General features: G+C 42.5%; 1 protein-coding gene across 1 annotated transcript in view; it reads left to right on the top strand.

Moving 5' to 3' along the window:
• The window catches only part of ZFYVE1 (zinc finger FYVE-type containing 1), a 28721-nt gene extending 9803 nt beyond the window's left edge, over positions 1-18918 (top strand). Inside the window, exons 3-12 of the mRNA XM_085299829.1 lie at positions 6662-7166; positions 9129-9343; positions 11429-11535; positions 12544-12652; positions 13223-13320; positions 13427-13544; positions 13924-14094; positions 14883-15063; positions 15610-15723; positions 16798-18918. Of these exons, the coding sequence (XP_085155955.1) occupies positions 6662-7166; positions 9129-9343; positions 11429-11535; positions 12544-12652; positions 13223-13320; positions 13427-13544; positions 13924-14094; positions 14883-15063; positions 15610-15723; positions 16798-17030 (1851 nt within the window). The 3' untranslated portion in view covers positions 17031-18918. The remainder of the gene's footprint in view (positions 1-6661; positions 7167-9128; positions 9344-11428; positions 11536-12543; positions 12653-13222; positions 13321-13426; positions 13545-13923; positions 14095-14882; positions 15064-15609; positions 15724-16797) is intronic.
• Positions 18919-24996: the final 6078 nt, after the last annotated feature.

Genomic DNA, 24996 nt, shown 5'->3' with positions numbered 1-24996 from the left:
TACATTCTCTCCCCTTGGGTAGGATTGTTGAACTGGATTCAACTCTTGTCTCTGTTTCTTTCAGGAACAAGTTCCATAATAGTATCTTTGGACATGGGCAGCCTCTGCTCTTCATTGCAGGATTGTCCATAGGTCCTGTTGAGATTGGTTTTATTAGGCTTTATACAAATCTGTGAAAATACTATCCCTAAATTCTTTTGCCAGAGCTGTGGGAAGAAACAGAATAACTTTGGTTTAAAGATTGTCAGTTCAGGGATAGTATTTTCATGGGTTTGTGCAGAGTCTAATAGGACAAGTCTCCGCAGTACCTATTGGCAGTACTGCAATGAAGGCATACCAATAGGTACAAAACGCAAAAAACTGCTCAGAAAATGTCATACAAGTGCATTCTTTTGGTTGAGTCAGAGCTGTACCTAGTGTGCTTTGGAATCTGCTCACATCACAGTGTATCTATGCCTCCTTTTAATTTTTGTTCCCTGCAACCAGTGTCGAGGCACTCAGAATCTGGGCTTGAGGGTCTTCTGTAGGACTCTGATTTTGAAAATGGATACCCACTGTTAACTCGACTGAAGTCGAGGTGACTAGTCAGGATAGTATGATGTTAAATGTATGCAAGTGTTTAATGGGTAAAGGCTTAATTCACTACTGAACGTGAGATTTTGAGCATGCCATAACAATAGTTAATTTTGTAAACTAATCCACTAAAAAGGCCCCTTTGGGAAAAAATCACCCAAACTATCATAAAGTGTCTTTGTAGTAACAAGCAACTCTGTGAGTTGTAGAATTAATGAAGCATCTTTTTCTGCATATCTGCCTGCTGTTATCCATAGCTCACCCAGACCTGCTGCCTTTTTGGTAAGAAGCAGTATGTATACTGAGATGYGCTAACCATCATGGCAGTATGGTTACTGGCTAGCATATGCAGGCATGACTGCCCAGCTCACCCGTGCATCTGAATGGAGTACGCAAGAGCTGAGCTTTTCCCACAGAAAGGTTATTAGAGTCTTTCAGCTGCTTATTTTAATGGAATTTTTAGGAAATTTATGTTTTAGAGTGTATATTTCCCTATCAAATATGTCTGTGTCTTTGGCTTATGAATTTTAAGTTATATGTGGGAGACTCAGTACTTGCATAAATGCTGTTTCCATAGGAAATCATGTACAAGACAAAATATGGGAGATAAACTAGGGCAGGAAATTAGAGCTACTTAGACTTAAAAGTCGGCCTTGATTCTTCTTGAACACCTGCTTATGATCAAATCCTTGTCTCTTGTTCAGAAGCTTCTGAAAGGTGGGAGGAAGTAATGACCTGTTGAGATTCCTTCCAGCCTAAATTATCCAATGATCGTGGTGGGAAAAGGGTTTGAGTTAGGACAGTTTAAGGCCCCACTCCTGTCTCTACTGATGTCATGGGTTTCATAGCACAGAGTTTCCCTTCCTCACAGGGAGCCTCCCAATCATTTTTCTCACTTCCAGTGGTAGTAAGAAACATCTGGGAATAGCAACATCTGGGAATAGCAACAAAGGTTTCTTTTGGGGCAAAAGCAGGGAGTTTCCAGCAGCTTATTTAACAACTAGTTGCACTTCAGTCACTACAATAAGCCAGATACAGTCCTTTATGTTTACACGCTGCTTGTCTGTGAGTGATGCTTGTAAAGAGCTCTGCAGAAATGTGAGTTTTGGAGGCAGCATGGTGCTGTGTTGCAGGTCATCCTTCTCAGATTCATCTTACAGGCTGTAGTTAAAGGAAGGTATCTGCTTTCTAGGTTTCTCTTTTGTTTATTTTTCAGTGTATACTGCAACTTTGACGTAATGACCTAATATTAGGACCTGGAGCTTTAGGCGTGCATCTTTAAGACTTCTGCGTTAAACTACTCTGGATAGAAATTCTGCCAAAATTTGTAGACTTTGTCATACAGAAGTAGTCTGTGTTGAAGTGGATCGATCTGATAGTTCTGTTTGGTTTCCAGCTTTAATGATTGATACGTTGTTCTTAAGATTCATTACCTAAAATTGTCTCAATTTTGTGTTTAAAAGTTCAGGGCTGCCTAAAATACCAAAAGTTGCAAATCTTTCTTTAGCTTTCCTTGCCATCTTTTCTTCTGTTTTCAGCTATGTTTTGACTTCTTGCAAGCATTGTCTTTACAGTTTTCTGAACTGTAGGGCAGAATTGCTTGTATTGCAAGCCTTAAGTAATGTTTTGAGGAAAAYAGTATTTTCTTCACTTGATTGCTTTGCCCACTTGAACTTGAAGACTAATTTGTTTCAGATGTTTGTGATTTTGTGCTGTTACATATTTATGGATATGTTTTTATGAATTTTGTAGCTTATTTTTCCATGTTTTAAATTTATATAATTTTTTAGTGATTTAGTGGTTGTGTATCAGAAGTTATTGTGGTATGTTCGTCAAACAAATCTAATGATTCATAAATTCCATGATGTATATCATGAGATTTTTCTTTCTTGATTGTAGAAAATGTATTTTAGCTTTTAAAAGTACTCTGCTAAAATAAACTCAAGCACAGTGTAAGATTTCAAAATGCAACAACAAAAACACCAATGTAACTCAAAATGACAGTGTAAGACTAACAAATGAAGACTGTCTGATGATTACTATGCAAAGCACTCTTGATTTTGTTTTCAGCTATTGTGTGGTTGTGGTACAGCCCTAGCTTTGTGCACCACTTCCGTGAATATTAGCAAGTCTTAAAGATTTCTTGAATAGTTTTCGAAAGAGAAAAGTGTGGTAAAAATGTCTGATTCACTTAATGTGTTTGTTTTGCCTGGAGGCAGAGTTAAAGTTGCRTAAGTACAGGTCATTGGAAACTGTTCTATTTTATGGGCTTTGTTCCTAAGCCTTAAAGTTTTATTGTTTGAATAACATTCTTTCCAAGAAGTTCATGGGCCGGAATGTCACTTCAGCAGTTCTTATTTTTCTTGTCTCTTCTTAAACGATTCTACTTTATTATTGTTTAGATCTAGGAAACCTGTTGTGTTAGGTATAATACATTTCCATGTACAGGTGACAAGCAGGTTTCAGATTGAAACATGGTCCACAGCAGCATGATGTAAGGTTTTGTGTTTTCTTTAGCTATAAAGTTAGCACTGGCTGTGAAGTTCCTTGTCCCTCCTGCTGAAGGCCTTCACCTTCAGTTCAGTACGACTCCAAGGGAGTAACTGCATGGATGGGTACGTGACAACTGTTAGCAGAAACCCAATGCTAAATGGAAAGAAGACATGATTATAACCTATGATTGGAGAAAAGCTTTTCTTTCTAGAAGACATGACTTATTCTCATCAGCTAAGATTTATAATAGTGTAAATGAATCTCTGATACTAGAAATGGCAAAATGCTTTAGGGAAATAGAGGAGAGGCTAGAGGGAGATATCCTTGTTTTAAGCAGACTTACCAAGTTTTTATTCCTAACTGGCATTGCTGTGCAATTTAAGGATGTTTTCATATTTACCCCCTGCTGTCATGTCAAAGATGTGCCGCTCCTGGGCAGTGTGGTAGTGTGCACAGCTATGGAAATGTGGCTCCTTCGCATGTGCAGCAGAAAGTGGTACTGTGCAAACTTCTTTCTGCTTCCTCTGATACGAGAAACAAAACCAAGAAGCAGGATTCAAGTCCCACAGGGTTTAGTACTTAAAGACACTTAGTACCCCCACCCTGACTTCAAATAGCTTAAGGAAACTTGCTCAAGGGAAGTAAATTTGGATGACTGATAATGGAGGTTGTTGTGGATGGTTCTTTGGAAGTAACATCCCAGCACTCAGCCGTAGTTAAAGGGGCATGTGCAAGAGCAACRGTCACCTGATGACATATAAGCAAAGCGTCCTCAACCTGCAAAAGGAAAGTTTTTCATTTTTTCCCCATATTGTATGGATTTTGTTGCAACAGAATGTCTTGGGAGCCAAAAGTATGAATGGGTTCACCAAGGGGTTAGACARCTCCCTGGAGGATAGGTCTGCTGGTTCTCTATCAAACATGATTATTCAGATGCAGCTTCTGCTTGGGAAGTYCTTTGGCATCTGACTACTAAGTGGTAGTAAAACATACTGGGAAATGTTTACTTTTTTCTTAAGTTCTTTCTMGCCCATTACTGTCAGACTATTGGACTAGCTGGACTTTAGGCCTAGTTCAGTACATTCTTGGGCTTCCAGGTGATTTACTTGTCTCAATGACTCCCATATTCCTTCCTGCAGGGGAAATCTGAGGGAGCCTACAGCATTAGAAAGGGGTAAACAGCTCAGTGCTTAGGATATCTGATGTGATGTTCAGGGTAACTTCTCTGCTGGAGCCACCTGGATTAATGATCTGAAACCAGCTTTTGTTCTGTCCGGTTTCAGAAATCCAGCTCCTCTTTCCACAGTAAGTTGTCTTGACATTGGTGGTAGTTAAAGTACGCTGAATGCAAAAGAAAACTGGTGCTGCRGGCATTTATGTTAGCTTAGCTTGGGACAGTTTCAGCTACAGTGGGGCTTGTGAGTTGGCTGCTGTTTCTTAGTGGTGGGAATGCATTGCAGAGCTATCCTTATTCCAGTGGTCCCTGTTGTCCTTTGTGTCTTCTGGCATTACTGACACAGCCCCTTCCAGAGACTCTGCCAAACTGATACTGGGATAATACCGGAGCTACTTAAAAAAGACCTTAGTTATTAGTTTCCCTGCCAATACTTAAGCAGCTGTTTAAAGACTGTTATTTCCTTTTGCTGTCCAGGGGGTATGTTAAGCAGAATTATCAGGTCTGATCAGTCGCTGGCTCTGGCAAAGGGAAAGGTTCCTATGGCTGTGGGAGGAAGGCAAATATAAAAGAGCAATACAACAGGCTGGAGCAGAAGTGATTGYGTTCCTCTTGCTTACACACCTGTAACATTATTGTATAACCACAGGTGATTGTTTTTAGGAACTATCCCATGAAGGACCTGCTTTCATCCACAGAGGTATTTCCAGGGATACTTGGAGAAACTGTCATTTGAACTACCTTCCTGATGATATGCTAATAATCAGAGCTGCTAAAAAGCAAGCAGTCTCTTGTGAGCAAATATATCTTGAGCTTTTCTTGATAGTCTCCCATAAATGCTGGAAAAGATTCTGTGAACAGTTTTGTTTTCTTTATTTCCTGTTTTCCTCCACACTGTGAGGTTGCCTAAAATGCTTTGAGTCAGGGAGTAGCTATTGCAGCCCTACAGTCCATAATTTTTCTTTCTGAACACTGTTCCCAACCACAGTCTGGCACACTGTGTGTTTTTTATTTTCTTTCCAAGYCTGGATGCTGCTGACAGATTTGGCCGGAGCAAATGGGGCTGCATGACGTTTAAACTAATTTGCTGATCTAAGAATAAACTTGTTCGAAGAAACCTTTTATTACCTTCTGACCTCTGCGGATCTTGTATCCGGAGACCTTCCAACTGTATTTGCGGGGACAGGGATGATGGCACTTTGAATTATTCTTGCCCCCTCCCCCCCTCCCCTAAAAAAATAATCTAATGAAGGCTGCATTGCCTCTCTCTTCACTTGGGGAAACAGCCAGGGGGCTTCCAGAAGTTGAGAGGCTGACAAAAGGGGAAGCCCTGTTTGTTTTAGCTGGTGGGGATTCCTTGGAGATGCAACTGGTAAATAACCATAATGAGAAGCATGAAATCTTTGAATGCCCAGGCTCTATTCCACAATGAAAACGAGGCASGCTCTCACACAGAGCCTTAATGCATTTCATTCTTTGGTTTATCAGTTCCCTGTTGCTCTAGTATCTGAAAAGAAAATTCTCTATTTTAAATAACATGACATATGTCATTTAACCTGTGTAAAACCAAAGAAATGCTACCTGCTGAAGGCTGTCTGCTCTCATGTGTTCTTGGGGGGGGGTTATTTGTATGTCTCCAATATTAAAAAACAAACAAACAAAACACCCACAGTACAGTAAATTCTGAAATGGATCACTGAAGTGGTTGTTGTTTCTGTGGAACCAATCTGACATGCTTTCCATGCCTGACTCTAGTGCATAACTTTGCTTCTTTTTTCTTCTCTGCCCCACAAAAATCTCTTAGCTGGAGCGCGGTGGAGAGGCCGTGGTGAGCCGGGCAGGCGGCGGCTAGCTGGGTTTGGGAGCCCCCTGCTGTGGATAGATGAAGTGCGGCTGAACAGGGGAGCTTTTTCTCTCTAAGCAGGTGCTCAGCCTCTGCGGGTGATGCAAGTTTAGGTCACCAAAGTACTCACCCATTCTGCATCTGAACCCAGAGGCTTACCAGGAGAACAAGGCTACCAGCAGTATCTGCCATGCTCCGAGTCCAAGTAACTGTTCCGGCAAAATTGAAAGTAGATTATGCTCCCTTCTCTAGAAGGACTGGCTTCTCTAGAAGTGAAGTAGGTGATGTTATAGAAGCTTTATACATTATAGCTAATTACAGCAAGGCATCACTTCCAAAACACCTATGTGGTGGAACAGCCTAAACCCCACTGATGTGTATGTGTTAGAAAGCTGCTTTTGAATATTTTGCTTTGGACTTGTTGATGCTTCAGAAACTTGTGAAGAAATCTGAACAGGGACTGATCACTCATTAATTCTGTGAATCCTGAAACCAGCTGGGCTTTCTTTGACTGCTCCAATTGCATAATTGTAATTTTTTTCTTTTTTTTTTTTTTTTTTTTTTATTGTTTTTGGAAGGTGAGGAATGAAGAAGAATTTATTAATAAACTAGACTGCAGTCCTGACCAACATCTAAAGGTAGTGTCCATCTTTGGGAACACGGGGGACGGCAAGTCTCACACTCTTAACCACACTTTCTTCTATGGCCGGGAAGTCTTCAAGACATCTCCAGCCCAAGAGTCGTGCACAGTGGGAGTCTGGGCAGCCTATGACCCTGTCCGCAAAGTGGTGGTGATCGACACAGAGGGCCTCCTTGGGGCTACTGTGAACCTGAGCCAGAGAACACGGTTGTTGCTGAAGGTCCTGGCCATCTCTGACCTTGTCATCTACCGTACTCGTGCTGACAGGCTACACAATGATCTCTTCAAATTCCTTGGGGATGCCTCAGAGGCTTACTTAAAACATTTCACCAAGGAGCTAAAGGCTACCACAGCCCGCTGTGGCCTGGATGTTCCTCTGTCCACTTTGGGTCCTGGTGTCATCATCTTCCATGAGACTGTGTACACCAAGCTACTGGGTTCTGGTAAGTAGGGAGTAAGGCACTGAATTGCAATATGCTAAAAATTATTGGTACTCTTTACTGCCATGTAGAAGACATGGGTTTGAGTTTTACTCTCACTTGTTCCAATCTGGCAGCCAGGCTATAGAAGTAGCATGCCATTCCCTGATGGCAGTCTGGCTACCCCAGGTCAGCTAGAGTAATCCTCTTAGTTGGCTGGACATCAGCACTGACTAGTCMTTAAGTGAGTTCTACCAGCCTTAGAAGCAATCATTGTACAGCATCATGGGTGCAGGTGTATGGCAAGCAAAGGTAAAAACTGAGACACCATGAGAGTTTTGGCAGGAATATGGAGAATCCTGTTGCAAAAAATAAGTAAAAGCAAAACATGCAGAAATTAGGATGAACAAAAAGAATGGAATTGATGGACATAAATACAATACCCTCATTCTTCTTTATTAAATTCTGTGGGCCTAGGTCATTCTGAGGCTGGTGTAGAGGTGAGACTGAGGTTATGGTGGCCCAGGGTTGATAATTTGGCACGACTTCTCTAGGCATGTATCTGATGTGGCCAAAGCAGCAGGCCTGGCATGCTGTTATTTCTCATCCCTTTCAGTGTATTTCCTCAGCATTTTTAACTTGGCTTATGTCACAGTAGATTGCGCATATTTAAACTGTGTGGTTTATTGGCATATCTGAGTGAAATGTACTGTCCCCTGGAAGTTAAGTGTATTTTGTTTCTGACTGTTCAAGGATGTGAATTTCCTCTCCTGGCCCCTACGTTTTTTTTTAACATGCATGCAGAAACCTTTCTTCATGCTGTCCATTTCTAGTGCTTTAATGAGCAAGAGTCCAAATGAATTGGCCTAGCTTCCCTGCAGTGCACAAGTCTCAGACCTGCCGTCCCTGAACATCTGGGAGTCCTCTGCTGTGTAATACCTCTACAGCACCCTGCTGGCCCGCATTCTTGTTTGTGCTTTTCTAACCAGGGAGCTCTTGAGCTGGTAGAAGAACTTGGCATTCTTTGAGCATATTATTACAGTGCCTTCTTAATTGATTTTAATTAACCTGCCAAGGCAGTTCTTTTTCTTACATTGCCAGTTTGCTGATTAACAATACGGAGTTTCATATAGCTGTTGAAATTTGCTGTTTCAGCAGGTCAGAGTCAGTGACCTGTAATGATACTTGCACTTGTGTGTGAAGTCAGGGTAGTAAGAAAAAAAAAAAAACCACCTCTTATGATCACTTATTTTCATGGTAGGAATACAAAAGAAACCTGTTCATTTAGCATGTGGATTTGCAGCAACCTGCAGTCATCTGTTGTAATGAATAATTGTGAGATGAGTGTGTTTATGTAGTTTTAGGGTAGGGAAGAAGGGCCTGTCTTAAGTCTGAAATGTACAGCAGGTGCTTGGAAGCAAGCGGAAGAACATATTGCACTCTGGGGGTCTGATCTGATGTGACCAGTTCTAAAGTGCTTCACCTTGCACAGAGGAGTTATAAGGACTTGGTCTTTCTTGCTGCGRAGTTGGCATGGAGAATAAGCTACCMATGTAAAGTTCCTGTTCTTATTCTCTAGTTATCAGATACTGGGGCTAACTATGTTATATTCTACTGAGAAGAATTAGCACATGTGCTAACGTAAGTTTTCTTACGTCATGTCAAAAATGGCTACTCATTCTGTGTATTCTCATTCTGTATTTCCAGACCTAGATGTTTCCAGATTTACCTGTGGTTTTACCTGAATCTCTGAAACTTGGTCTTAGACTCTAAAACTGTCCCTTGAAAAAGTGTGGTTGCTCTTGAAAAATTGTTTTTTTAATTACTATCCTACTTGCAAAATGGAACAATGGCTCCATTCCAGAAGTATGTGGATATTTAATTAGGAAACTACCAGCATGGTTTTGCATATGAAAGCACCATTCAATTTTAAATATTATTTTAAACCACAATTTTTTATGTACCTGTTGATACTCTTGTATATAGATCATCCCTCTGAGGTTCCTGAGAAGCTCATTCAGGATCGGTTCCGGAAGCTAAGCTGCTTTCCTGAAGCTTTCAGCTCAATCCACTACAAGGGAACAAGGACTTACAATCCTCCAACAGACTTCTCTGGACTTAGGCGAGCTGTGGAGCAGCAGCTGGAGAACAATACCACTCGATCCCCTAGACAGCCCGGGGTTATCTACAAAGCACTTAAAGTAAGTCCTCTGCTATAAAGATCTCTRTTCATATCACGTTGCCATTTACTGTCAGCTGCAAGTAATAAAGCTAGAAGGAGGGAACCAGTGATGCAGACTTGCAGGTATCTGGAGATAAAGCAAGTCTTTAACATAGATGATGATGATGGTGACTTTGCATAGCAGTCAGGTAGGCTCGGTAGTTCTTACTTTAAGAGACTCTGAAAGGTCAGGAGAAAAGTTGAAGGATAAAACAGGGTCAAGGCAAAAAACTGAACCAGGARGAAGTTGACTGGGGAAGAGAAAGTAACTGTTGTTGTGAGTGACAAGCACTTACAATGAGCAAGCTGATGGATTTAGCCCAGAAAGGGTTATTGGTGAAGTTCCAAAAGATGGCCTCAGTGCAAGGGGAGGGGATGCAGGAGACTTGGAGGGAGTTAACAGCAAGGAAATCCTGGCATTGACTGTGTTGTTAGGCAAGGGCTAGAAGGCAAAAGGGAGGAAGAAGATCTAGCAGTACCTAGAAAACTAGATGGGATCAGGCCAAATGATGTATCATCTTGGAGGTGCTGCAGTAGGTCAGAAGGCCGAGGAAAGGGAAGTGGTGGAGAAAGCAGCTGGTGATTTTTTTTTTTGCTTGTTTGTTTTTATTTTTTTTCTTAAAGATTTACCTTGCCAGAATGTCAAAGGAGTTTTCAGATCTTGAAAGTTTGTAGTCCCTCCTACAAGTTTCCACACATTTGTACCACCTCATTAGCGGGATATTTTAATTGGCCTGGAATATCACAGSTGTCACTTGAAACTTTGTGGGAGGGGGGAAGGGGGAAGGCATGCCTGCAGAATAAAGCAATTTTAACAGTCCATCCTGATGTTGGCTACAGCCACTGGAACAGCTAACTCCAGCTGCCCTGCATTTGGGGTAGCTGAAGCAGAGAAGGGAATGCCATGGCAGCTTGTATCATAATTCCTTGCATTAGGAAGCAACTGGCAGCAGGGAAAAACAGCTGGAGAGGTTATTCCAAGCATTTAGTTTCATTTTTAGGTACCAATTGCAGTAATTRAATAAGGAAGTTGCAGGTAGGGATGCTAGTATGTCTCAGTTCCTGTTAGTAGCTTGCTGTCTTCAGATCACTACCATGTAAAATTAACATTTTTGCTTCATTTCCTAAGAATACAAGACTTGGGAGATATCTGGGTGTATGTTCATCCTCTGTAACTTTTGAATCCATTGGCCAGTATAGTCAAACTTGAAAGAAGTTTCAAAGATAATTTCCTAGAAATGTTGTGACCTYAGATGTCTACATAAAAGTCTTATCTGAGAGGGGCTGTGGGGAGAGGTATCTATATGTGTGTGCATATACGCAAAGTCAACCCTTGTTAGACAGCAGAGGTGTGCCCCCCACACCCTCCCAGGAGGAAAGAGGGGGAAAGGCAGACATTATAGTTACCTCAACTGTGGAAAGAGTTTCAGTTAGATCTTTGCCCTCAAAGATATCCATTGAAAAATCCATCCAAAAGGTCCTTTGTTACATTGCTTCCAGATATACTTGTTTTCACCATGACACCCAAAGGAGCTGAAAAAGTAAAGGGTTCCAAGGCTAAGGGCTGACTTAATCTGAGTATGGATGCTTTTAGGAAAGGGAAAATACATCTTTGTCTCAGTCTTGCAGTTTCACTAGTCTAGGAAAGAGCAATTTCTTGGGAGGACGGAGGAAATTTCAGGGTAGTACTTTCCAAACTGAGGGATAAAGAATGTGCCCTGGTGTACTGTGAGAAATGGCCCTTCAAGATGCTTACTGGAGACTTGAAAGTGCAAGCGGCCTTTAGCAGCTATTTTGGGCATGAAGGTGTTGGCACAGAGGTGGATGCAGTCTTGTCCCACCCATTTCTGCTGTAAAATTCAAGGAGGAGGCAAGGAGAAAGGAGAAAAGTTCAAGATTGGACCTGCRTGGTTTCCAGGTTAGCAAGACATGATTTGTTAGCTGTGTACTCTCTTTAGCTCTCCCTTCAGGAAAGGAACACGTGCTTTTACCTTGTAAAAGTTTTCAGAAAATGTCTGCATTACTCCATCTTCTACCAGTTCTTTCTTTCTTTTGTGTTTGACAGGCTCTAAGCGACCGGTTCAGTGGGGAGATCCCCGATGACCAGATGGCTCACAGCTCTTTCTTTCCAGATGAATATTTCACATGCTCCTCTGTGTGCCTCAGCTGTGGGTAAGCGGATGAGAAATGCACCCTGATCTTCTAGGAGACAGTGCTGCCCTGGTTACAGCTACAGAACACAAAGTTTCTGTGGAGTCTTGACACCTGACAATATCAGATTTATTACATACAATTTATTTTATTTATAGTACTTTAGGACAGAATTTCCTTGAAATCCAATTCCTGTGTGAATAGTACAGCTGCTGTTACTGTGTACCAGATGGATGCGTGGTCTTGGCCAACTCTATTTTGTCTTTTTCTACAAAGTTATTCTGCTTATATCCTTCCCACAGTTGGTTCATGAGCACATGGGCTGAGTATTGCACAAGGGGCAAGAAGAAAGGAGTGCTCTAAAGAAAACCTCTGAAATCTCCCATGGTGACTGTTCCTGCCATTTTTGTTACATAAGCAATACTAAAGCAAACATCACCATGGGCCTGGACTGTGACTAGCAGGCATGCTGACTTGATTCCAAATGGAGACCCAGATTGGATTTGATTAGAGCTGGGCTCTTACCGCTCTATGGAGAGCCCAGAGATTGAGCCTGAAAAGACAGTAGGTGGCACTCACTGCTTTGAGTCCATAAGGTACTGTAGCAGCATGATGTTATGGCTGATTATGCTTATGGAAATGCTCTCTCTGAAAAGGGGAAATTAAGCTATATTACCACTTTTTAATGCACATTAGAGAGTCTCTAGGCTGCAGCGTTAACTCTGTCCTGGCCAATTTCCAAACTTAGCTAGTTCTATCTAAGAGTCTCTGTGAAATTTAAATTGGGCATACTGATTGCTTCCCACACTGAATTGTTATGTGGTGTTTGTTACTGTGAAACAGCTGCTATACCTTCCTCCAAAGAGCATTCATTTTGGAGGTAAATGATGTCATTGCTGTGTGTACAGTTGTGAATTTGTTCCGGGATTAGAATGACTCTAAATGCAAGATAGCAATATAAATGAGCTTTTAGTGACATCTATCCTGTATCTAACAGGATCAGCTCATGGTTTGCTTTTGCATACTCAGGTGTGGCTGTAAGAAGAGCATGAATCATACAAAGGAAGGAGTCCCTCATGAATCCAAGAGTCGATGCAGATACTCTCACCAGTATGATAACAGAGTCTATACTTGCAAGGTGAGTGGAGCCACAAGGATGAGGTCTGAGGAATGGAGAAGGGGAAAGGATGGCCTAATGAATGAGGACATCAGGTGTGTGCCAACTTCCTTGTTTTTTTTTTTCAGATGGAAGGTGCTCTGGCCTCAGCAAGACAAGTTGATTCCCCCTGAATTTTTATTTTTGCTTGGAGATGTCACCGCTCCATGCTATGCATTATTTGCTATCTAAATTGTCAGTTCAGCTGCTCAACTTGGATGATGTTGACCTCCTGCACACTGGATGCAGTTACTCTCCTTGCTTGTTTCTGCCCATCTCTCAGTATTAGAGATTAGTATTAGCTGATTTTTCTGAAGGAAGTGTGCAGAAGACAGGAAAATTTTCAGGCACCATCATGGTTTTCATTATTATAGAAATATTTTCTAGATAATATTACTGATAATGGATTTTTGTTAAACAGGTTTGATATGTGGCCCCTTTGCCTTGAAGACCATGGTATGCCAATTACACCCTTCAAGTGGCCGAACAGCTGTGGGGCCTGGAGCCTGGGATTTCCAAGCATGCAATTCTAATTGAGTGTTTGTGTTGTAGGCCTGTTACGAACGAGGCATGGAGGTCAGCGTGGTGCCGAAAACCTCTGCTTCCACTGACTCCCCTTGGCTGGGCCTTGCCAAGTATGCCTGGTCAGGGTAAGTACTGCAGCTGAAAGGCTCTGTTGCCTCTACTCTGCCTAGTCCTCTGGACCTTGAGCACATCACTGAGGTAACGTTTTCTCCTTTAAATTCCCCCTTGCAGATACGTGATTGAGTGCCCCAACTGTGGGGTGGTATACCGCAGCCGGCAGTACTGGTTTGGCAATCAAGATCCCGTGAACACTGTGGTGAGGACAGAAATTGAACATGTCTGGCCAGGGGTAAGTCTGGTTGCTAGATAGTCTTTGTGTATGTATTGCATCCCGGCACATGTCTGTGGTGGTTCTTCCAGATGATGGTGGAGAAAATGAGTTGACGTTCATCAGAGCAGCTCCCCTGTCTTTGCTGTTTAAAGGGACTTTTTCAAGGAACTTCAGTCAAATTTTGGCTAACTTGAGATGACCAAGTTGCCAGCTTATGCACACTTGATATGAATGTTACACCATTAAAACTTGCATTTATGTTTCAGAGCAGGACTGGTGAAATTTTTCTTGTACTTGCCCTCCAGTCTAACAGGAACAATGGGTTGCAGAGCCATCTGTTTATAAGAAATGAAGCTTCCCTGTTTTTATTCTCAAATGAATGCCTATTTCATTCCAGACGGATGGATTTTTGAAAGACAACAACAATGCAGCCCAGCGTCTGTTGGATGGGATGAATTTCATGGCACAGTCAGTGTCTGAACTTAGTCTGGGACCCACAAAAGCTGTGACCTCCTGGCTGACAGACCAAATTGCACCAGCTTACTGGAGGCCCAACTCTCAGATCTTGGTAAATAGCAGCTGCTGTACTTCTGGGCTCTGGAGAAAAGCTTTTGCATAGTTAAATTTTTTCTCCACCCTTTAAGTAATATAGTATCTAGTAGATTCCAAATGCTTCTTATTCCCTTGCAGCAAGCCCTTCTCCTGCAATTTATAGAAAACTGAATTGCTTTCGGCTCTTTCYGTTCTTGACGTAGCCAAAGAAAGTGTGAAAAGACACACTACCTTGCCAAAGAGATTGTTTCCTCCCTCCTTTAGTGTGACCTCCTCTCCTGACAGTATCACAGCTGCAAATCCTGGCTTGCATGCACTTGCTCTTGAAAGTGRGAATGAGCACCTCAAATTCTGGATTCTGCTGTTGAGAGTCCTATTTTTATAGGTGCAGAGATTCAGCTCTGATTTCATATTTGATACAAAACTTGGTTTTAGCGATTCAACTAGCAGTTTCCCTGTGCCTTGCAGAAAAAATATTTCTTCAGTGAAAATTGCCTTCTGAATTCTTCCCCCTCCATGATCAAATAACCATGATTTAGCCCTGTACAGTATGGATGTGATTATTTGTGCTTGTGACCGAAGGGGTCGTGGCAATKTATTGGTTTAACCATGGTACATCTACCTATCTGAATGACTTCCTGGGGTAAAGTTATAGGACTAGCATCACAAGCTCAGTTGTAACCATCTTTTTCACAATTTCAGTCTTGAGTCTTGCCCTTCTGGGATTCTGCTCCCCATTTTCTTTTATGAGACTATTAAGGAAGATCAAGCTAACGACTTCTCTTTCTGTTTTGTCCTGTTCAGAGTTGTAAGAAGTGCAACATGCCTTTTAAAGATAATGACACTAAACATCACTGCCGGGCCTGTGGAGAGGGCTTCTGTGATGGCTGTTCTTCCAAAACCCGTCCTGTGCCTGAGCGAGGCTGGGGACCAGCACCAGTGCGAGTGTGTGACAACTGCTATGAAAACAGGGGCATCCAGTTAGGTAATTCGGAGTTGATTGAGATGGAATTATCCCTGGGTAGTGTTCTGAAGTCTTTGTCCCTGACTCCTGGATCACAGYCAGCCTCACTGGGTGTTAGACAATGGTATTTGGTAGATAACAGCTCAAGTTGGGCTTTGGCCCATTTTTTGTGGGGAAGCTCAAGAGCTTGATGTCTTTGGCATGGAAGGTGAAACTTGTCTCCCTATGTGTGAATGACTTTTGCAGTGAGCTACCAGGTACCTGATGCCTGATAGAATCATTTTCTAATTGGATCTTTGCTTTGTTTTCCCAGTACCCACTGATGGTGTGGAAACGGTAGCAGGGTTGGGATATTTTTGTTTCAGCAGATTATATGTTTTGTCCATTGTTGTTGAAAAKAAAGCAAAAACTTTGCAATCGAAGATTGGGGAGGTGGTAAATAGCGGCTGACAAGGTCCCAAGCTGTTTTTTGAGTTTGTTGCTCTTTTTGCTGACATAAATAAGCTGAAACTTGGCAGAAATTATCCTGGAGCTGGGAGCTGAACCCTTTACTCTTGTGTTACACAGATGTGGCTGAGCTGCCTACAGATGAGGAAGGGGGAACACTTATTGCCAGGAAGGTTGGGGAAGCTGTACAGAACACTCTTGGAGCAGTGGTGACAGCTATGGACATTCCCTTAGGTGAGCTCTGTTCTCTTTGATGGCTTTTCTGTCTTGGGGCATTTTTGATTTCACAAGGCAAAACTTGATTAAACTACAAGTCTATCTGTATGGCAGATTRGCGCTTCCTATATGATACCACTATTAATTGAGGGCTCCTGTTCTCCACTGTTGCTCCTAATTGGTTCTAGAGCCCCCTGCAGCAATCTTGCCTAGTATTTCCTCTTGGATTTCAGTATACTGTTTTTGCAGTTCATACTTTTTCTTTTCTCTCTATTGCTCATGTGTACGTGCATCCAAAATGCAGTTTTGTGCAGTTCCCTAAGGACTGGCCAATTAGGAAGCATTTTATGAGATCTGGTTTTGTTCCGGAGATAATGGAGTGCCTGTATGTCTGTGGAGTCTGCTAGCACTGAGTACTTCTTCAAGGGTTAGTAGAGAATCTGAAGCTTTCTGGGTTGGTATTGACGGGAAAGTAGTTAGGAATGTGGTCTTGAACGATGAGCTTTGTACAGTGAAAGCTTGCTGGTCTTTAGTATGGTGAGTAGCAGCTCAGCAAACACTTGATATTTGAATCTTCTTCTGTTGTGCAGCTGACCTCCCATGCATTGCTCAGGTCATTTCATGGCTTTGCCTGCAGTGTGTCCTGCAATCACTGATGGGCTGTTTACTGTCCAACTCAATGGAAGGAAAAATAAGTCTCTTTCTCAGTTCAGATGGCACCTGTGTTTCGGAATGTTTGATTTGGTAATTGTGGTGTTTTGGTCACCAAGGTAGAGAGCAAGTCTTTCCAGGTCTGGGAGAGGTTAGGAGTAAGGGAAGATTTTTTTCTTTTAAGGAAAAACAATCCATCCCTTTGAAGAGAGGCAGAATGTAGGTAAAGGTACTAAAAAGCAGAAAGGCCTAAGTAGAAATGGCTACCTGTGACCCTGAAGTATTCTGTCAATAGGTGGTCTTTCACTTTATGGCAGTGATATGACTGGAAATGTGCCAGTCCTTCCCTCTCTGCGAATTAAAAAATGAAAACAGTCTTGACGTGCTCATGTTGACATGTTCTTTTGTTCTCCTTCTTTCTTCTTCCCACTTCCTCCAAAGGTCTGGTAAAAGATGCTGCCCGACCTGCATACTGGGTACCAGACCATGAAATCCTGCACTGCCACAACTGCCGGAAGGAATTCAGCATCAAGCTCTCCAAACACCACTGTCGGGCCTGTGGCCAGGGATTCTGTGATGAATGCTCGCATGACCGCAGAGCAGTTCCCTCTCGTGGATGGGATCACCCAGTCCGAGTTTGCTTTAACTGCAATAAAAAGCCTGGTGACCTTTAACCCCAGGTTCTTCTCCAGATCTTTGCAATTCTTTATGTTCTCAGGGTTACAAACAAAAATATCTGGTCTCCCTTTCATCTTTTAACCTGTTGCAGCCAGTGTGCATGTTTCTGGCCTCCTCTCATGTGTTACATCCATCTTGGAACACTGGGAATGAGCTTGAGTTCAGTCTTCAGGTTTTAATTTCAAATTAGCTGGGGAAGAGAGGGAGCTCACCCATGAACAAACCAAAATCCAGTGTATTTTATTCCAATTTAAATATACATACATATATGTATCTATGTGTAATTTAGTATATTAAGAATGCAGTTGACTAATGAAGCTTTGAGAATTCCTATTTCAAATGATGGATGATGTTGTTCCTTGATATGTTGGATCAGATTTATGGCCTTCTGATTATTCTTTTGGAAGATCTTGCTGATCATGGTGTCCTATGAGGAAGGGAGGAAGGTTTGCACTCTGTACTGCCTGGAAATCRCAAGCATCTCCAGTGTTGATTTATGATCCCATCTAATAATGGGAGCAACCCTACATCAGGAAGTGCTGTTCTTCTGTCCCTGGAAGATTAAAGCCAGACTCATCAGCAAATGTGTTTGAACTCTGATATGAATAGTGGTCTTGCAGTGCAAGAGGTATCAATTTGAAATAAGTTCCCTGGTAGAGACTAATACYGCTCTCAAAGGTATGGCACATATTCGGAATCTGCCATTTCTGCTTCAGTTCCAKATCAAAAGGTAACAAGGTCTTACTCTCCCTGACAATGTTCTCATGCACTCAGGTTTTTTTTTTTTCAGGTTTCTCTACTACTTGTTGCAGTTAAGTTTTGTCTGGAGCAAAACAAGAGACAGGTTACATAGGCAATTCTGAGATACGAGGTTTGAGTTCCTTGGGTTGTGGTGACTTTTTGCCTCTTTACGTGATCTCTAAATCTATGGAGCCTCCGTGTTCACAGATGTAGTTGCATAGAAACTGCACAGATTTGACTTATCTTTTTTTCTAATAATAAGAATTTACAAATCCACCTGGAAAATGGAAACTTTCTTCTCTGCTCTCAGCAAGTGGCACTTACTGGACTTCATCCTTTATTAGTAAAGGACTGCGTTGAATTCASTGATTTTATCATCCGAAAGACCACTTAACTAACACTGTCTTGTACTGTGGATTTGTGGTTCCAGTGATAAAGAAGCAAGAGACTATTGTGGATTGAACTGCCTGAAATCCTCCCTTGTTGGCTTATATGGAAAAGAATTCTTCCGCCAGAGGAGACTTGTCGCCTCTGGATTGGCTGGAGTTTGATCCAATGTCCTGAACTGTGGTATTTTTTTCCCTTAGCTTGTTAAATGTGGTCTTGTGTAGATGAGTGCCCAMCACCCTATTTTAGGACTGTATTACTAAATTAACTGCTATAAAAGACTTTATCTTATGAACAAGTGTACTGGCTTTTTCCTTGTAACAAGTAGTTCTCACTTTGTCTCTGAAGGAACATGCTTGCAAAGTGATTGCCCTTTCACAACTACATCCAGCCTACACATGGAAGTAGACTTGGAAGATGTTCTGTGACACCTTCTGTRCTGGCTAAGTTTGCTGGGTACTGTATACTGTTTTTGTAAGCAAAGTTTGCTGTAAACTGACAGTTGCCCAAGRGGGGGCATGAGAAGAGTGGCTAGAAGTCCTCTCTTAAAAGACATCCGGCACATTCAGCATAATCTTGTGCTTCAAAGTCTTTTTATTTTTTTAATGGGTGAACAATGCCGTTACGATGTGTTGTTGGTTCGTARGCTGTGCCCTGTGTGCCGTTCATGCATGCAGCTTTACTACCATGTTGATGCACAAAGAGAAAGCAGCCGTGACGTTCCTTGTATAAAATCCTTGGCATCTGTTTCAATGACTTGTCTGATTTTTTTTCTCTGTTGCAGTCAGATTTACTGCTCAGTCTAAGAGCAAAAAACCTGTCATACRTTTTTAGTACGTAAGTGATCTTAGTAGCTTAGCAACTTGTTGATACAGAGTCCGTTCTTGACCGATTGTTTGAAATCTCTTGTRTGGTGCTCACCTGCAGCAGGGTTGGTGTTACTATTTTCAGACAACGTGGAAAGGGCTGGGTTGTTTCTGCACCCCTCACCTCCCCAAAAAACAGGCGTAAAATACCAAGTACACTGCTGTTTTCTGTAGAGCAGATCTTTTCCCTTTTCTGATAGTACTGTATGCTATGAGTACATAGAGTATAGAATGCGGGAATTAAATAGATCAGCTACTTAAAGGAGATAGATGCATGGTTTAGCAAAGCCCAACACTACCTGGTATTAACAGCATTAGGATTTTATAGCCTTAAGGACTCCAAACAATGTCTTTGAACAGAAAGCTGTACAGGAAGCGTAAACAAACAAAGTAGAAATGCTGAAAAGCTCACTAAAGTAAATAACATGGGAGCATCTGGTGCCTGAAGTGGAACTGTCATTCCGAAGACGGTTTAATACTGGCAGGAGAAACCTGTGAGAATTCCTTATTCATGAACTCTTAGAAGAGATACTTTGCCTTTAGAGGTATTGGTAGCATCCAACCAGAGTGAGTCTTTTGCAAAACCTGTCTGCAGTTGACGGCAGCCTTTCTGGAGCTCTGCAAAAGCCCGAGCCTGAGTGTGTCTCATCGTGCCAGAACGGAAGGAGTCTGACACTAATGCGACTCCTGTGTGAGATGTGAAGAATACTAGCTTAGTATTTTATATGTATCCATCCATACTATATATATATATATATATATATATATATATATTTAGCAAGATAGGACTGAGGAATGAAATTCTGAAATGTTGAATGTGAAAATCTCATTTCTTTAAAAGGAAAGGGGATGGGGGTGGAGGAGGACTTTTTTCCAGGAAATTTCCAGAAAATCAGTATGTGTATTTTACCAGAGACATTAATGATTCACCATTAAGTTCCTGTTGGTCAGGATGATAGTCTGTCCTCTGGATCACCTGAGTTTACTATAATATTAATATTTCAGTGGTTAAAATGAGCACTTTGTCTTGGTAAGATAATAAATTTGGTTTGTCTGAGATGTCACATGATAAAAGCATGTTTTGAGTTACGGAGTGAAATAGACTGTTCTTTTGCCAGAAATATGATGACAGGTTATTGGTAGATAAGCAAACTCTGCATCTCTTCTGAAATCCTCTCTCTCTCTCTCAATGTATTATTTATATATATATATTTATATATATATATTTATATATATATATGTATATATGTGTATGTGTGTATATATATATATATATATATAAGATATATAGGAAACGCTATGAAAAATACGAATAACATAAGCATCATGGAAATTAACTGATGTACAAAATATTCCTAAAGGCATGCCCCAGTGAAAAACTAATTCCTCTGCAAAACACCAAGTCTAGATTTATAGAGAAATAAATGCAGCTGATCTGATTGCTCTATTCCAATGGATTTATTCCTGTTGTGGGTACCTATGCCGGTTATGAAAGTGGAAGATTCTCCTTCAAATAGGTGACGTGGGTTTTCCTACCCTTTTGTGAAGCAGAGAGATGTGAGCCTCAGGTAGAGCTGCTCATTTTCAGTTGGACTGCCTGCCCGGAGCCTTTGGGCCAAACTGGGCTTAAATGCATCCCAGGGGCACAGTGCACTTGATTTGTAGCTAGGGAAACAGAGGGCAGAGCAGCATGGATGTGTTGGGAAAAACTGCTGTCAGGATTTTTTTTTTCCCTGTTGGTTCTCCTATGTGCCCATCCTCCTTTCCAAGTCCTCACCGGCTGATTTGCACTTACTCAGGTTTGCCAATGTATCATGTATGATTCTGTTTGTGTCACTTCTGAATTGAACCTCTGGCTGCGTTCTGGAAAACATGACAACCCTCACTAGCTYCTGATGTCAGCATCTGGTTAAAACGATCGCTGCCGCTGTGCTGGATCTGCTCTGCGTTTACGCTCGGCGTCTGCCTGCTGCGGCTGTGCCCCTGCTGAGAAATTCACGGACTCTCGTTGCTCCGAGTAGCCTGGGTTCTGATATTGCAAGACTCTGGCTTCCTGCCTGGTCATACAGACCTTATTTGCTCTTTTTCATGTCCTTTTACTTCCAGCATAACCAGTCCAGTGAGGTTTAAGCACCAGTCTCACCTCATTTTGCAGCCTCCGTCCTGGTTTTGTTGTCAACGGATGTTTTCAGCCACTAGAGCTCCACCTGCCGGAGCTTCGGCCTTGCATTTAATTTACTGCCGTTGGCTGTATAATAACTTGGCACCAACAGATCTGTCTTTGCCTGCCAGTAATTTGAAACAGAGAGTAATTTGGACAAGTGATAGAGCTGGTTGATTTTTTTTTTCCCCCTCTCCCCTTTGGCTGAGCACTTTTTCTTGGTAAGCAATGTCAATATGTATGTTCTGTCAGTCACCCCACATAATGTCATAAAATGTTGTTGTTTGTAGTGCAGATACATATGCAATGCCATCATGGCGATGCCAAAATAAATAAAACTTTCTCTGAGGGTTTTCAAAATCAACAGTACAGTGTGTCAAAGCTAATAAATGTTACCAGAATGGCAGCTAATCAGTTACCTTAAGCCAAAAGTGAAGTGTATTCAGCTTTGTAACTTCATTTTTATTGGATATAACTCTAACAAACATATAAAAAGCAAGACAGGCACAAGGTATTAAAGAAAGAAAAGCTCTCTAATGTAGGAGGTATTTTGACTGCAGCGTTACAGAAATGACTGACCATTTGGAGATTTTGAAGCTGACTGATTTCTGACATGTTCAAGTGCTGCTTAAATCTTTCTTGTTCTGTTTGAGAGGTAATTTTACATCAGCTCTAGATCTCTTTTTTTTTTTGGGGGGGGGGGAACGACAGAGAAGCAGTAGYGTATGTATAACATACAGATGATGACTTGCAGGAAAGCATCAGAATGCCTTGCAGCTTGTAGTGGTATTAATAGAACTGCAGGTAGGAAAGAAGTTGTTTGAATGAGAAAAGGCAAATGACCCTGGTTATATTTTCAGACCTTACTTAAAATTACTCATCTGCTTTATGACTTGGTTTCCATTTTGATACAAAAAGTTTGTTTGTAAAGTGCTTTAAACTCTCTGGTTAACTCTCCTTCAAACAGCTTCTTCCCCCTCCTYCCACCAAATAATCGTGTCTAGGAAATACTTTGCGTTGATACTGACTGCTAGATTCTGCTCATAGGGTGATGTAGTGTGTACAAGCAGTCACCTTGCTCCAGCAGCTGAAGATTTGAGGTCCAAAGATGAATTATCCATTGCCACGTTACAGCTTTTCTGAAAGCAGCTACTGCAATGGGACATAYAGAAAGCATATATGAACGTATTTGGGTTTAAATTCCCACTTCCTTGTAACAAATGCTTAATGGTGGCCTAACAGTACTAGATAATTAAGCTCAAAATGTAAAAATGCCAGAGTGAAATTGTGACTAGTAAAATAATTTTTTTCAACTATCTTAGTTTCAGTATTCTTCAGGGAAGAATGACCGTGAAGCCATGTATTGCAGTAAATCAGAGTAATTGGAAAGAAATGACCCCTCTGGACCCAAAACCATTTCCCCTCTCTCCTTTAGACACTTAAAACTGTAGTTTAGGTTTCAAGCAGTTAATATTTAAAAGTTCCGTATGTGACCTAAAGGATTTTATGTGCTCTTCTGCAAACTGGAAGTTTTTTTCTCTACGGCCTGTCAGTAAAGGCCRGACAGCGAAGAGAGGCCGGTGCTCTGCTCCCAGCCTTCCTGTCCCCAGYGAGCCGAGAGGACCGAGTGGTGCCTGCTGAACGAGGGATGCCCCAGCCTGACTAACCTGGGGAGCACTTGGGCCTTTCTGAAGTTTCCTGCTAGACCCAGTCCTTGCTGGCAAGCAGAGGCAAAGGAATAGGGTTATTCTGACACCGGAGCAGGACGGTGTTGCAGTTCCTCCCCCCCCCCCCYTTTTTTTTTYAGTTGCCTTGGGGTCCTAGCTACTGCTGCAGGAGGAAATGGTTGATTCAGGGTATTTCAGTGCCTCTCTGCTGCCTGTTTGTCGCTGAAGCCAAACCCTTCCCCCTGCTTCCCCTCTCCTTTCTCTTGCAAAAGCCCCRGTTGGGTGAATGGGTTTGCGGGGACACGTGTGTTTCTTTGGCTCCTCGAACCAGTAGAAGCCAAATGAGTTTCTATTGTATAACAGGCTTTGCCTAAAGGGAGACTGAGGGAAACAAACTGTCGTTAGTTACGTACGATGCCTTTCTACCACAGTTCCTAGTTCGTGTTTCCCACAGCAACTGGGCACAATTGTTGCAGGGTCTTATTCTCACAGAACAGGCACGAGTGGAGTTAAGAGCAGTGAAGAGAACTTAAAAGCTAATTTAGATTCTTGAATTAATTATTTTGATTGAAGAGAGTTTGTGATCCTTGTGGTTTGCTGCCTGCAAGCATTTGAACCACATCATAGGTTTAATAGCAAGCATAYGGATGTAAAGCCCTCCAGTGTAACTGTAAAGGTGTAAGCTCAGGGCTGATCATCAGCAGTACCATTAGGAGCTTGCAGTGGGATGGTGTTAGTCACCTATTTCCTGAACAGATGCTTAGCTGCAGAATACCACCCCCCCCCCCAGGCATGTGCCCAGGTTAGCATCGCACTTGTGAAGGGAATYGCTGTGCATCTGAGTCACAGTAGAGTCCTTGGGGTGCACAAACTGGATTCCTTTTGGAGAAAGCCAAGACAGATGATACGCTCCAGAAGCGTCCTTAAGCTCTGGCCACTCCTGGGGGTGCAAAGGGATGGGTGGGCTGCACAGCTGGGGGAGTGGTGGTGAAGGTTCCCTCTGAGGGCAGGAACAGGATTGCTTGGCACCCTGTGGGGGTGGTAGTGTCTTAATTAACCAACAGAGCAGCCTTCAGCCCTTAAGGCTCAATCCTTTGTGTTGCGACAGAAGTCCAGTGTACCACTCTTACAGTTAAGTACCAGTGGTTACCACTATTCCCTGCCTCTGCTTGTACACGCAGAGTGAGTGCCCCCCCCCGCCCCCAAACACCTTTCACTGGTAAAACGCCTGCCTGTCTGATGCCTTCCACTTACTTGGCCCAGTCAGCAAGGACTTCTAAGATCCCCCCGTGCAGGGCAGCACACAGTAAAGTCAGGAAGCGCCTTGGAAGCAAAGTAGTTATAGTCACTGAAAAGACATGGTGAAGTGAATGCTAGGAGGGGGATGAAATAGAGAAAGGATGCACCGAAATGAGAACGGTATTAGCACTTTTTTTTTTCTTAAGTTCCTGGAATGGGCGCAAAAGCTTTGAAATGGAATTGCAAGCCCCTTCCTCCCCAGATGCCTGCCACAAAAACACCTCTCTGCAATGAAGAAAGGGGCAGTATCCCCAGTGTGGATGCTACCCTAGGTAGTCCAACTGTGCCAATGGCTGCACCTATAGCCATCAGGGAAATGCATCTTTGTTGTTCCTGYGCCAATAAAGGCTCACCTACATGCAGCATCCACCTGATTTCAGATAGTATTGGGAACATAGACACCTAGCCTCTCCCTCAGACACTGCCATCTCACTGAGCCATCTGAATATGTTCTCCATCTTACGCAGTGCAGCAAGGATGCAGTTAAGGGGTGTGTGTGTGTGTGTGTGTGTGTGTGTGTGTGTGTGTGTGTGTGTGTGTGTGTGCGCGCGCACGCGCACACCTGGCAGGATCCCACAACCCCACAGAAAGCAGAATGCCTGATGACACAGGTGTGCATCTGAATGCTGTTACATTAGCCCTTGATGGAAAGGGCTAATGCCATCACTGTCTGCCTTGGGCCAGGCATTGGATGCACTGGACTATGCTACCAAGCTGGGAGGAGTGGCTGACACACCTGAGGGCTGTGCTGCCATTCAGAGAGAGCTGGACAGGCTGGAGAGTTGGGTGGAGAGGAACCTTCTGAGGTTCAGCAAGGGCAAGTACCCAAACTGGTTACCAC

This window comes from Rhea americana, unplaced genomic scaffold, assembly GCF_003343005.1.
Source record: "Rhea americana isolate MKP2758 unplaced genomic scaffold, rheAme1 scaffold_155, whole genome shotgun sequence".
Classification (NCBI taxonomy): domain Eukaryota; kingdom Metazoa; phylum Chordata; class Aves; order Rheiformes; family Rheidae; genus Rhea; species Rhea americana.
Note: the sequence above shows the minus strand (reverse complement) of the source record. Positions and strands in the feature narration are given on the sequence as shown.